Genomic DNA, 13,800 nt, shown 5'->3' on the forward strand with positions numbered 1-13,800 from the left:
AGTGTTGTGTCTTCTGCGCTGCATCACAGAATGCTGATTGTTCTGAGCGCTTGCACGTCGCGTCTCATGCAGGGGGAGGTCTACGTCATGTTCTTCAAGATGAACGGCCTCAGAGATTTCTCAACGTGGCTTCAAATTGCCAAGGTACGCTGATAATCTGCATGCAATTATTTTCAGTGCCACCCACTGATATGCAGTGGGCATGCTGTTTCAAGGGCAGCTCTTATGTATAAACACTGCCCGTTCTTCAAGAGAACACAAGTTTAGAAAAAATTATTTAAGAAACATTCGGAGTTTCATGTTCCAAAACAGTTAGCTTATTAGGAGGCATGTCGTGGTGCGCGAACCCAGATTGACTTCAATCGCTTGGGTTTGAATTTCCCTCATTTCATTTGCTACAGGAGTATTTTTCTTCACATTTTCTGGTTGGGATCAAACCAACAACGTTAATTTGATCTCAGCAGCACATAACAGCCACAGGACTACTACCACTACAATTACCCAAATCTAGTAACGTAATTACTCGAATCTAGGCCGACCCCCTAAAGTCCGAAGCCCGAAAAAAAAAAAAACTTACCTCGAATGTAGGCCAGGTAAAATTCACAAAGAGAAAACGTTTATTGAAAATATGAAGATGAAACGGAGCAGTTGGTTTATCATCAAGATGCCGCGCTCATTCCGAGTCGTCGTCGCTGATCTCTTTGTCGCTGTCCTCAAACAGTGCGCAATCCTCGGTGCCATCAAGCGCATTTGCTATGCCGCACTTCTTGAAAGAGCGCACGATCAAAGTTCCTGGGATGTCGTCCCACGCTGCAGCCACCCAGCCTGCCAACTGAGACAGTGATGCCCGCTTGATGCGGCCCGTCGGCATCAGCTGGTGGTCCTCGGTGTTTAACCAGTCCGTGTATAATCCCCGCAGGCGATCCTTGAACGGCTTGTTGATGCAAACATCAAGTGGCTGCAATTGGCCCGTCATGCCACCCGGTATCACGGCGAGGTCGGTGTCCATTTCAGCCAGCGCACCCTTGACGCTGTCGGTCAAGTGCCTGCGGTACGAGTCCAGCACGAGGAGAGAATGCTTGCACAGAAGGGCGCCTGGACGCCGCCGCCGTACGATATTCAGCCACTCCTCGACCATGGCGCTGGTCATCCAGCCGTTCTCTTTGGCCCGCACAATGACGTTTGGCGGGAAGGCCTCTTTGGCAGGCAGCATCTTCCTCTTAAAAACGATATAAGGAGCGAGCTTGTGCCCATCTGCTGTGCAGCACAGCATCACAGTCGCGTGCTGCTTTTCATAGCCCGCAGAGCGCACCTTCACTTCCTTGGCCCCCTTTTCTGAGACTGTGTACGCCACTGGCATATCAAAATACACCGGCATTTGGCCTAGCAGATACGCTCTCGCTTCTCTCTTCCGAAGCACGAAACGCTGGAACTCCAGCAACTTCTCTTCATAGTCAGCCGGTAACGTTTGGGCGATTGAGGTGCGACGACGGAGGCTGAAGCCAAAGCGCTTCATGAATTTCTGCAGCCAGCCTCGGCTGGCTTTGAAGTCTGCCGCCAAAACACCTTGCTCCCTTGAAAGCGCCCTCGCCATCGCCTGGAGCACTTTCGTTGTCACTGGAAGGGCAGCTGCTCGCTGCATCCGAACGAAGTCGGCCAATGCCGTCTCCATTTCAGTGTGACGGCCTTTCCGTGTACCGGTAAAAGCCATCCTCGTTGCAGCGCATGCGAAGAGCTTCTCCCGTTGGCCCCTCCAGCGACGAACATTCTTTTCGTCCACTCCAAAGTCCTGCCCAGCTTGAACGTTGGAGGACGACTGCGTGGCTAGCACAAGTTTCCTTTTATACGCCGCACTATAATGACTACGCTCGTTTGGCGCCATTGAGCTACGCCACACACAGCCCACTCGAAGCGAGACTCGAACTGACGAACGGCTCGCCTCAACGCTCGCCACAAAGATAAAAATGGCGGCCTCGCGTGCGTACTTAAGCCAGGTGTTGGCTCGGCTACTAACGGCTACAATACTGTCTAGGTGGCGCTAGTTTTGCAACACTTTTCTCGATGAAAAATGGCACGTTTTTCAAAATGCTCGAATCTAAGCCGACCCTGGAGTTTGATACTAAGAAATTCCGAAAAAACTATCGGCCTAGATTCGAATAAATATGGTATTCAAGTTTACTCCACTTGCATAGAAGTCTACACTTTTAAGAAACTCGACACCTCATATGATACATTAGATAGACGTGAATTGATAAAGAACATCGTGGATGTCTTTTTGTTTGGTCTAAGTAGTAATCAGTACTACACTAACTACGTGCTCTGTTTGACATTGTACTGTACGTCAACTTTTAATTTGCAAATCAGCGCTTTCATCGGCATTGTAGAGCCACTAGAATTTAACTGTTCTGTGTTCTAACTCAATTTGTGTGCAAGTTTGATGATGTGCAAAAAGTGCAAGATCAACGTGCACTTTTGCATGTTGATCTTGCACCGAATAAATGCCACTCATTCTCTAGCCATAGACGTTAGTCATCACGTCTGGCTAGGAACAAAAAGCGTTTCTTAGCAGTTTTGAGATGTGGCCTGTGTAAAGCAACTTTTAAACTCTTGCATGTCCAGCAGCACGGCTTTGTGGAAGTTTAAGTAACATTCTTTGCTAGTCATTGGCTTCAGTACATCATCAATTCCACAAACGAAAAACAAGGATGATAAAGAGAAAAAAAGAAAAGGGAGTTGAGAAACTCAGTAGTCGGAGCTGTCAACATGCTGGACTTCCAAACAACCCAGCAACAGGATAGAAAGTTGGGCTAGTGTTGGTACAAATGCATTCTTGATGCAGCGCTAAAAGACTGAGACTAAGAAGGAACATTCACACAGGATGAACACTGACTCAGCAACTGAAAAATTTATTTGAAAAGATCAAAGAAAACAAGAAGAACAAAGAAAGTAAAATCCGTGTGCAAAAGCAAAAAAAAATAAAAAAGGGGGTAATCTAGTCACTAACATAAGCATTACTTCACAGAACATGTGCTCAGCAGAAAAGAAAACTCCTTTTTCCGTCAGTGACAATGATGCCTGACTGACGCGTGCGTCACCCATTCTTTTGATATGGAAGGCTTCTATCACCTCTCGCGAGTCAGCGTTCGTCCTGTGTGAATGTTCCTTCTTATAGTCTCTGTCTTTTAGCGCTGCATCAAGAAACAACCCAGTGCACATGTAAGGGTAACAGCCTGGGCTCACAATTGATACTGACATTTCTGCAACCCTGCATACTGCATCAGCAAACTCGGAACAAAAGGATTGTCCTGTTTGAAAGTCGATAAGCAGTGGCCGTTACCAGTGAAATAAGCTTCTTTTTCTTGGCTTGCAGTGCTTCAAGATATGGGACCTCGATCCCAGGGGTTACCACAAGGTAAAGCGATTTCACATAACCTTGCTTTCTTCGCTATAACAACTGGCGACCCTCACCCAACCTCAATATAACGCTCTTGTTTTTTTTGTTTTTTCTTGCAGAGTATGTGGCGCCTATTTATGAAGGGGAACCATTTGCTTGTTGTTGGCGTGCCAAACTCTACCTACTCGTGAGTATTCGCTTGTTTCCTAATACACTATAGTGTTAAGTGCTACTTGGTGCATGAGAACAGTTATTACTAGTGTAGACATTGCAGTGTCTTTTGGCGTGATGCAACCCATTGCTAAGGCATGCATTTTTTAGCAGCTGTAGCAAACTCCTGTTATGTTGAAAAATAGCGCAAGAAATTGGTATGGCAATGTTAGCAACGTGCAGCACCGTCTCCCAACAAAAGCATTCAGTACTGTGCCCATTCAATATACATTATCTGAAGAAGACAGCAATAAAAGAAAAAAGGAGCAAGCAAAACAAGACTTGTCATGTGAGCAAACTTCAAAGCAAATGGTAATGAAGGTATTCTCTCATTCAGCTTCAAACGTAATCAATAGTCAATCTTGCAGCTACTCAAAAGCCGAGTGGAAATGTGCTGACACACCTCCCAAAGCATGTCAAGTTAAATAAAAACTGATAAGTCTGTCAGTTTTTGTTGTCTCATTTTTTAAATACTTTTCTTTTTCTATCATGGACATGTCTCAACATGCTGAAGTTTAAACACTGCCATCATTTGTGAAAACAAGTGAAGCTCTTGAAAATGTAAAGCCCCGCAAGAATGACAGGGACATTGGAAGAGCACGTAGGCACAGAAAACAACAGCACAACTTACAAAAGTCTTTGTTCACAAGTATTACAGTGACCGTGTGTTAGTTTTATTTGCACTTCGCAATTATTCTGAGTTAGTGTACCAACAAGACATGATCATAACTTCATTGAAGTTTGAACACTGAAACCTCATTGCTTAGTTGTGTGCTCGTGTTTTCCTGCCCAGGTCTTTCAAGCCAGCCAAAGTGACTCCCATATACCTTGAGGGACAGAAAATAGACAAGGACCGGCTGCGATAGTGCCCACAGTCTGAAGAGACTCCACTTTTGCAAAGTGCACGGAACTCTTTTTTGCCATGAAGTGCGAAGACATCGTTTCATTCGTGTGTGTGTGTGTGCATGTACGTGTCGTTGCAATGTGTGTGCGTGTGTGTGCATCCGTGTTATATATATAATATAGTCAGTGTCTGCAACTACTGCTCGCCGGCGGTGATGCCGCAAGAACGAGACAGTCGTGGTGACCGGTGACTGTTGTGCGAGACCCGACTGCCACAAACTGTACCGCCAAAGTGACCGTAACGTCGGCCAAAAGGACTCCATGGGGACCGTGTCGCAAGAGGTCTCAATATCGCGCTTGTAATATAGGCCTGTACATTTCTTAGGTTCGTTCCGTAGGTCGCGAGTATCGTGCCTAGGCGAGTCTCCGACAGAGACTAGCATTGCATGTGTAGCTATTACCTTGTCAGATGTGTGCCACTAGAGCAAAGTTCTATGGCCACTTCAAGTTGTATAGTACTTAAGCGAACTTGTCCGAAGCCAATGCGAAAAAAAATACACATCTGTAAAAGCAGTCGTTAGGTCCAAGGTCTGCAAAGAGCTGCTGATGCATTGTGCTGTCTTGCTAGCCGTACTTCACAAACTGGCCTTGGAAATCAACATCTGACCAGTAAAAAACTCAGGATTATAATGGCACACCTTTGTGAAATACAAAGACTTATCGTTACATGTGTCGAGTTTGTGTCCTTTCTTGCTGTCATGTCAATGTCTCAATGTTCCGTGTTTCACTGCAGACATTGTGGCCTGGAAACACAGTCATAATGATGCTGCCATCATCAGAGGGCTTGAAAAAACTCAGTTGAGAGTGTTCCGCGCCATATGATTCAGTGGCTTCATCAGCTGCCACTCATTTGAAGGAAAGAAGAATGTGTTCAGGGGCTGCAGAGTGCGTCTTGTAAGTTTATTAGATATAAAAATGATGCAGCTAATGCACCCCTTAAGAGGTGTTCCATGATACGTGTTGGGCTATAAAGATATGGTAATGCAGTAGTTACAAACAGCAGTGCCAGGCAGGGGCGTAGCCACGTTAGGGCACACCGGGCCCGTGCCCCCCCCCCGAAATTTTTTTTTGCCATAGCATACAGAGCAGAAAATGACACTCGACCACATCTAGCTGCCTGCTCGTCCCCACTACAGATCAAGGAGGTGCCCCCCCCCGAAAAAAATTGCCTACGCCCCTGGTGCCAGGCATGTCTTATAACTATATTCATGTTGGACGTTCTACACAGCAGTGACAGAGAAACGTAAGGGCAAAGTGATGAAGATTTCAGTGAAACAACCTGAAATCTATGTAGGAAAAAGAATGGCTTAGTCCGATACACCATCTAATACGGAAGCATATATGAAATAGTTCTCGGAAACAGCTGACTGAATGCGGGATCAGCCTTACTGAGCCAGCAGGGTGAGCCTTTCTTAATAGCAGTTATATTAGTCTGTGACTCAAAATGTGCAGATTCTAAACTGATTTTTTTGGGTGATGCCACTGTATACGAGCACCGGTATGCGAGATGTTATTTTTAGACTACATGCAAGTTCCTTAATTTGCCTGTTGGAGACCGTGAAGTTTTAGTCTTTAACCTGTGTTGCTCGCAAAGACAGACAATGACTTGCACAAGAAGTTGGAACTAATAGTTGCCCGTTTAACAGAATTCAGGGTGTCTACCGACCGGGAAATCCGGGAATTCTCAGGAATTTTGAGTAGTCTGGGAATTCTCAGGGAAAACTCAGGGAAATCCATCAGGGAAAATCCAAAGTAACTTTATTGAAAGGCGACGAAAGTCGCGGTAGCGCTTGCTCGATATTTTGTGAATGCATTTTTCAAATCAAACGGCCGCGGCTGTGGGGAAGTGGCGCACCTCGATGCTGTCATCGCCTTCGGAGCGGTGAAGTGGGAGAGAATCCGGCTAATGCGTGGCATGCGGGAACCGCGAACCACGACACATCGTATCGCGCAATGTTGTCAGGGTGTTCTGTGAGTACGCGGTGTAGTTCTGTAATCTTTCTCGCGCGTGCTGTGCGTTAGTGCTCGATATGGCGTTTTTGTTATCGCCGCGTGTCAAGTAACAAGCATGATTAGTTGTAGAAGCGGTAGCAGTAGATGTAACGAGCTTGAGTTATCTTGCAAGCGATCGCGATCGTTCAGGAAGCGGATGTCTTCGACAAGGCTGGTATCTGGCAAGCCATTCGGATCGGCGAGAAAAAAGACGACGCTTGTTGGCTGTTATCGGAGAGCTCACTCGCTCTGATCTTGAGCTCCAAAGATGCTATTTAGGACTCCGTGAAGAATATAATAAATTTCCAGGCGAGAGCTAGCGTAACTAACGGGCCCATTCACAGCAAGTGAAAGCTTTTTTCTTTCTTTTTTTCCCGATGAGGCCACTGCTGAAACAAGTTTCAGGCAGTCGACTGAAATTTTTGGGGGCTGCAGCTGGCAATTACCAGCCACACCACGCGGGTGTTTGCTACAAAGCCGAATTACAAAACTTTTCAGAGCCATGGCATAGCGGCGACCGAAATTCGCGACACCGGCACGGGTCCCACATGCTCGATACGGCGCGCGATGTCGGAAAACAGTAACGTTTCCACCATAATAGGATGTGCCGTAATTCGGGCTGTTGCCGTGCTTTCATGCGATCTTAGCCCGCAGCTATATTGCTTTTTCTTTTTTGCGATAGCAATTACATAGACACTCCGACGCGAATTTCTTGCCTTCGCCATGATCTTCCCTATCAAGTCCAAATCGCGATTACATCACCCCGCGCGTCGTATGCTCCATGTGCGAGTGAAAGTGCGCGAGCGCTGCCGACGAACGGGGCTTAAGCAGAGATGAAACGAGCCGACCGTCTCGTTCGCGCGATGGGCATATGGAGATAGGAGCCGGCGAGTAGGGGATGGGGGGGGGGGGGGGTGCTGCGCGAGTTCGACAGGAAGTGCGTACTTTGTACCAGCGGGCGTGGTTTGCGTGCGCCGCGGCATCTTTAGTGGGGATCAGCAGACGGCTCATACCTTTGTAGGTGTTGTGCTCTAATTGCAAAACTTCCGTTGAAGCCATATAGCAGTGGCGGATCCAAAGGGGGGGGGGGGGGCGTAGCGGCGACCCCCCCCCCCCTTACGCCAGCCCCCGCCCCTTCCCCTCAGTGCCTGTCGTCCACCTCCTTTGTAAGGCTGCGTGTCGAGTTTGCCCCCTTTGTCAGGTTGCTTTGCCTGCCACTGTCCAAAAGGGGTAAAGAGATCTCTTGTCCCTGCTCTCTACGTCTCATTGCTCTACCCTTTCCTGATTCCCTATAAACATTTCCAACGAAGGCTTCTTAGGTACCGCCATAATCCCCTCTGGGCTGTTGTAAATATGCGTGACCCGCCAAAATGCACTGCTGAGCGTTGGCTTCAGCCGTTGTACCCCCCCCCCCCCATTATGTACCTGAATCCGCCCCTGAGCCATAGATAGGGCACTTCTCTTAGTGCAGCGGCTGAGTTTCCTGAAGGAGCGAGCTGCTAGCCTATATTCATATAAAATTCCTCTTTTTTGCTTTTTGCTATCGGATTTACTATTTTGCTCTCGCGGTGAAACTGTGACTTTTTGTCTAATGTGGGATGGTTTGCGATGTTGTGCATTCGTGGAGAGCAAATGGTTCGGTTGGGCAACATGATAGCAAAAGCGTTGCATTGCTCTGGGCAACGCGCGAGGATTTGACAACAACCTGCAGCAGCAGAACAAGCGCAATTCCACAGTGCATTAAACCCGCATTTGTTTCGTCTTTACATGTGACACTCTGGCAAGGCATCTAACTGTGATTGCTGCATCTCAGGCTCAACAAAAGTGATTTTTTTTCACGCAAAAAATAAAAAAAAAGTTTTTTCATGTTGCCATATTAGTCGAGCATTCTTGTGGCCTTTTCAGTTTAAGATTAATCCTTCAGTAACTATGCCTTGCATGAAAGGTCGAATTTCAGTTTAACGAAGTTTCGATATAACGAAGTGAGTTGCCGCTTTTACAACTTCGCTTTATTGAGGTTTATCTGTTCTATATGTACTATTCAAATGGGATTAAGTCGTTTTCATTTTCTAACATGCGTATTAGAGAGTGACATCACTGAGCGATATGGTCTCTACCCGTCATGACATAAAACAAAGTTCTGTTTCACTCAGGGAATTTTAGCGGAAACACTCAGGGAAAACCTGGAAAACTCAGGGAATTTAGAAATGTCAACTTGGTAGACACCCTGAGAATTTCACTTATGAACTTAAACATTACAGAAGAGCCCAGGTATATTGAATTATTTTCTGTACCAAACGTTTGCAACAACCCCTTGGAAATACATTTCAAAGGTATAGCCACGGCCGCTACATAGCGGCCGTGGTATAGGCGTATAGCACTGTAGTACGTGTATAAGTAACAGCCGTTCACCTCCACTCTCAATTACAGTGGAATCTCGTTGATACGTCGTGTTTCGGTTTAATACGGTTTTCTTTTAACACGAAAGTGTTTTATGCCGGGATCCACCAAGTACTTCCGTCACGGTTATGACGTTGATAAAATGGACGCCAACGGTTGAGAAAGGAAAAACTCAGAAAAAGATCCGCCGCTGGGAATCGAACCCACGACATTGCGGCCGCGACGGTAAGCGCCCGACGCTCAGCCGACTAACTTGCCAGATGACGGACACTCCACGAACGCGCTTTATATCTTTCACGCATCCTCTTTCGCACGGTGCTCTCTGTTGGCGGTGTAGGTAGGAGGGCGGAGCGGGGCGGTGCCGCCTTCTGTGAGATGTGAAAAGAAGTAATGCGTCACAATCGACATTTACTAGCGCTTACTCCGAGATTGCGGGCGATATCGGAGGTCATGGTTAAAGCGTCTCGTAACCAGCGAGTGACACAGGCCGCGCTGGCGTCGCCGAGGGAACCTAGACGCAGTTACGTTCTTTGCCTCCCGCTTCGTGTTAGCGTGCGCCGGCTCATCGGAGTAGTGCAGCTTTCACATGCACCAAGGGGATTTCTCCGTCGCCGACTGCTTCGATTGCGAGAGCACCGACTAACAAAACTGCAATACGCGTTGCAAAAAGGACACGATTTCGACGGGCGAATGTCGTGCCTTGGTGAAACGAGACAGAGGCCAGCGGGGACGCACGCGTTCGTGGCTCAAACGACGAACCTCTGCCTCCGGTGTTGCTGAAGCGCAGTGTAGTGTATGCATGAACACAGGCGTCGGTAACCCATTACTAGTAAGCACACACTGCCGCTTCTCTCCTTAATTGACGACGTTTTGAAGAAGTGCATATCGGGTACCAGTGTTGATTATGAGCTTGTTGATGTCATCTTTACGCGCGATTCATAATTCGCTGATTCCAAATATATGTTCACAACTTCAGCTACCACAACGGTTTAATTATGATCATGGGCGTTAGTCGTCGCGATGGAGACATGCCACTAGGCGTCAACTGGGTGCATCGACGTCAAACGGTACTATAGCTGCCAAACGCCAATAGACATTGTAGAAGCTCTCATATATCACTACACGATAAGCACAACTTCTGTGAAGACACGTTTCACTTTCGTGTTATACCGATTCCTATGACGGAGGGATCAGCCATATTTTTTATACCCGGCCAACGCCCCTTGGAAATAATGCATTTTCACGCATTTAATAAGATCACATTTTTGCCCAAAGTTGGATAATACGACCGCGAAAGTGGATCTTGACCGATATAGGTAGAAATCCTACGTTTATTCTTTGGTATACAAGCTAAAACCGCGTTCAAACAAGCCACGATGTGCACGTTGCAGAACCGCTGAGGCCGCAGAAACAGTGGCGTAGCCAGGGGGTGGCACACCGGGACCGTGCCTCCCCCCCCCCCCAAATTCTTTTTAGGGGCGTAGCTCCCTTTAGTCTAACCTTGTCCCATGTCAGGCGTAACCGCGGCAGTATCTCCCGAACAGTATAATATATGGTGTTGTCCCATAGAGATGCATGCAAACTGCAGTTGGGTGACGATATACTAGATGGCGCTGTCCCATAGAGATAGAAAAAAAATATAAATAAATAAATAAATATAAAAAAATTAGAAAATAGAAAAGAAAGAAGAAAAAAGGGAAAAATAATCAAAGCGGCGTATCGCTTTGATTACTGTTGGGCGAAACCACTGAACATTTCACGTTGTACACATGATTGCTTCAGGAGCTTCGCCCAAGCTCTTCATCATTCACCCGTGGATATGCTGTAATTTATTTGCCTTGCCATACAGAGCAAAAAATGACACTCGACCGCATCTGCCGGCCCAGCCCCCGTTTGAAATCAAGGAGGTGGCCACCCCGAAAAAAAACTTTCGCCTACGGCCCTGCACAGAATGCGTCGTTTTTTTCGCCTTGACTAACTGGACTAAATATAGAGAGCAACAAGAAGTAGACGGGCCCAAGCCAACAACCATAGCCCAATGGACACCGTACATTAAGGGCCTCTATGACAAGAACACCAAGATCTTTCAAACAACTACCGACGCACCTGCCATTGACACCCACTTGACGCATCTTTGGGAAGCTCGTCGAGGCCTCACGAAACGGTGGCGCCGACAAAAGCTAAATAAGAAACTCAGACTCCGTATAGCGAAAATCACGGAGCAAGTAAACGCATACTCAAAGGAACTTTACAACAACAACTGGCGCACCTTCTGCGATTCCTTAAAAGGCACATTAAGCACGAAGAAGACCTGGAACATTCTACGAAGTCTTTTGGATCCCTCCGCAACAAGAACCGAAACAAACGCTACCCTTCAACGGCTAGCTGGGGAATTTCAAGGTGATCCGGATCAGTTAATAGAAGAGCTGAAACAACGCTACACAGGAGAACGCAAGCGAAACGTTAGCCCAACACCAAGTCAAGAATACAATGGAGAACCCAACACTGAGCTCGACGCACCTATAACCTTTGCGGAGGTTTATGCAGCGGCGCAAAGCTTCAAAAGAAATACAGCGCCCGGATTGGATGGCATTACAAATGCCATGATACGGAACCTCAGCAATGAAGCATTACAAGCCATCACGGACCACTTTAATCAGGAAGTCTGGACACCGTGTGGGAAGATACCTGCAGAATGGACACTGGCACAGGTTGTACTCATACCTAAACCAGGTAAACGGCGAAGCCTTGATCAGCTACGACCCATTTCATTAACGTCATGCGTTGGCAAGCTCTTCGAAAAAGTTATACTCGCTCGCCTTGACCAATACACCGAAGAACGGGGGCTTCTACCAACATCTATGTACGGATTTAGGCGAGGAGTGTCTACCCAGGATATCTTTTTATTGCTCAAAGAGGAAGTGCTTAACCCAGCGCCAGGTAGTCTCAACAATCTACTCGTTGCACTCGACATCGAAAAAGCATTTGATAATATTGCGCACTCTACCATACTAGACGGTCTTGCCGCCATAGGATGTGGACAACGCATATTCAACTATGCCTCTGATTTTCTTGGAAATCGCAAGGCGCAGATTGGCATGGCTGGTGCCAAATCATCACCATACGACCTCCCACTGAAAGGCACACCGCAGGGCTCCATCTTGTCTCCATTTTTATTCAATATCGGTCTACGGAAACTAGTCCTCCAGCTGGAGACTGTACCAAACCTGGGCTGTGCCTTTTACGCGGACGATATTACGCTATGGGCAACAAAGGGCTCTTATGGAGAACGACAAGATGTACTGCAAACCGCTATAGACATGATTCAAAGCTACCTCACTGCAGCAGGCATGTCATGCGCACCTAACAAATCGGAATATTTGCAAATAAGACCCCCACGAACTCAGTCCAACCGTGCACCCGCGCTGCAGCTGGAAATTTCCGGACAGATCATCAACAGGACCCCAGTAGCTCGAATACTAGGCATGCACGTGCAAGAAAACAACAGCGCAAAGACTGCAATAGGCAAACTCAAACATACCGTAAAGAGTATCGCATCCCTTATAGCTAGAATTGCGCGAAGTAACGATGGGATGACAGAGGCCGACACGGTACGCCTTGTACATGCCTTCGTTCTCAGCCGAGTCACGTTCGCTCTTCCCTTTCAGGCAACACGCAAGCCCGAAATAGAGCAGATTGACAGGCTCATCAGAATTGCATACAAAGCAGCACTGCGACTTCCGAACAGCACAAGCACAGAAAAACTCATGGAACTCGGCATGCATAATACGTATGAAGAATTGGCAGCCGCCACGTTAATCGCACAGCGAGAGCGACTCACCACAACGAACCAGGGAAGAAAACTGCTACAGAGGCTGGGATACCCTCTCACCCCTCAATATTGTGGCGATGAGACGGTCATTGTATCCAAGCAAATACGTGAACAAATCATCGTGGAACCAGTTCCAAAAAACATGCACCCGCTCTACAACAAAAAGCGCCGTCAAGCGCGAGCCCGAAAACTCCTGCAGAGAATTAGCGATCCAGACGCCTACTTTACCGACGCCAGTCTTTATACCGCGCCGCCACAAGGCCCCAGAAAACAAGCATATGCATTGGCAGTGACTAACCAAAGCAAAGTTGTGGCCTGCGCATCCCTACCCACCAGATCAAGTGCCACCGCAGAGGCAGCAGCCATAGCCTTGGCAATTAGAGAAGCCGAAAGAAGGGGGCGCCCAGCATATATTTTGACAGACTCGCAAGCTGCATGTCGCTTATACCTTAGAGGCACACTTCCAAGATGCGTCACTGATATTTTGGGGCCCACGTTGATGGAGGCACATGGCGTCACTTGGTGCCCAGGGCATGACGGCCTGAGGGGGAACGAGGAGGCAAACTGCGTAGCTCGCGGACTTACTGGCCGAGACGCAGGACTCTCCTCCGGACATCTCACAGGGCACCATGAAGAACAAAGTGTAACAAGCAGGCAGATATTGGAAAACCAACGCCTTACAAGACGCCAGTACGCCCCTCCACATCCCAACTTAAGCAGCCAACAAGCCCGGGATTGGCGCCGCCTCCAAACGAACACATATCCCCACATATCAAAACTACACGCAATTTTTCCACAGGTGTACACAACAGGGGTATGCCCCTGGTGTAGGGACCACAGAGCCACACTTACACACATCACTTACCAATGTACCGAGCGGCCAGCCAATGCAGTATCTAGGTTGGTGCGCTCACTACAAATACTCACAACGTGGTCTTGGGAGGCACGGCTTTCCGAGCTGGCACTGGGGAGCCAACTGGTGACCCTAGACCAGGCCCGGCGAGCCGCCGTGGCCAGTGGGGCTCTACAAGAGGGCTCCACCCGGGATTAGCCACGTACTCTAATTCTT

The 13,800-nt window shown here is 47.7% G+C and overlaps 1 protein-coding gene across 2 annotated transcripts in view; it reads left to right on the top strand.

Moving 5' to 3' along the window:
- Positions 1 to 5,173, top strand: part of LOC119406031 (protein O-linked-mannose beta-1,2-N-acetylglucosaminyltransferase 1) — a 304,633-nt gene extending 299,460 nt beyond the window's left edge. For both annotated transcript variants that reach the window (XM_037672875.2, XM_037672877.2), the window contains 4 exons: positions 73 to 144; positions 3,371 to 3,412; positions 3,514 to 3,581; positions 4,398 to 5,173. In XM_037672875.2, the coding sequence (XP_037528803.1) occupies positions 73 to 144; positions 3,371 to 3,412; positions 3,514 to 3,581; positions 4,398 to 4,470 (255 nt within the window). In that variant the 3' untranslated portion in view covers positions 4,471 to 5,173. The remainder of the gene's footprint in view (positions 1 to 72; positions 145 to 3,370; positions 3,413 to 3,513; positions 3,582 to 4,397) is intronic.
- The last annotated feature ends 8,627 nt before the right edge of the window (positions 5,174 to 13,800 follow it).

The sequence above is a fragment of the Rhipicephalus sanguineus genome, chromosome 9 (assembly GCF_013339695.2).
Source record: "Rhipicephalus sanguineus isolate Rsan-2018 chromosome 9, BIME_Rsan_1.4, whole genome shotgun sequence".
NCBI classification, from domain to species: Eukaryota; Metazoa; Arthropoda; class Arachnida; order Ixodida; family Ixodidae; genus Rhipicephalus; species Rhipicephalus sanguineus.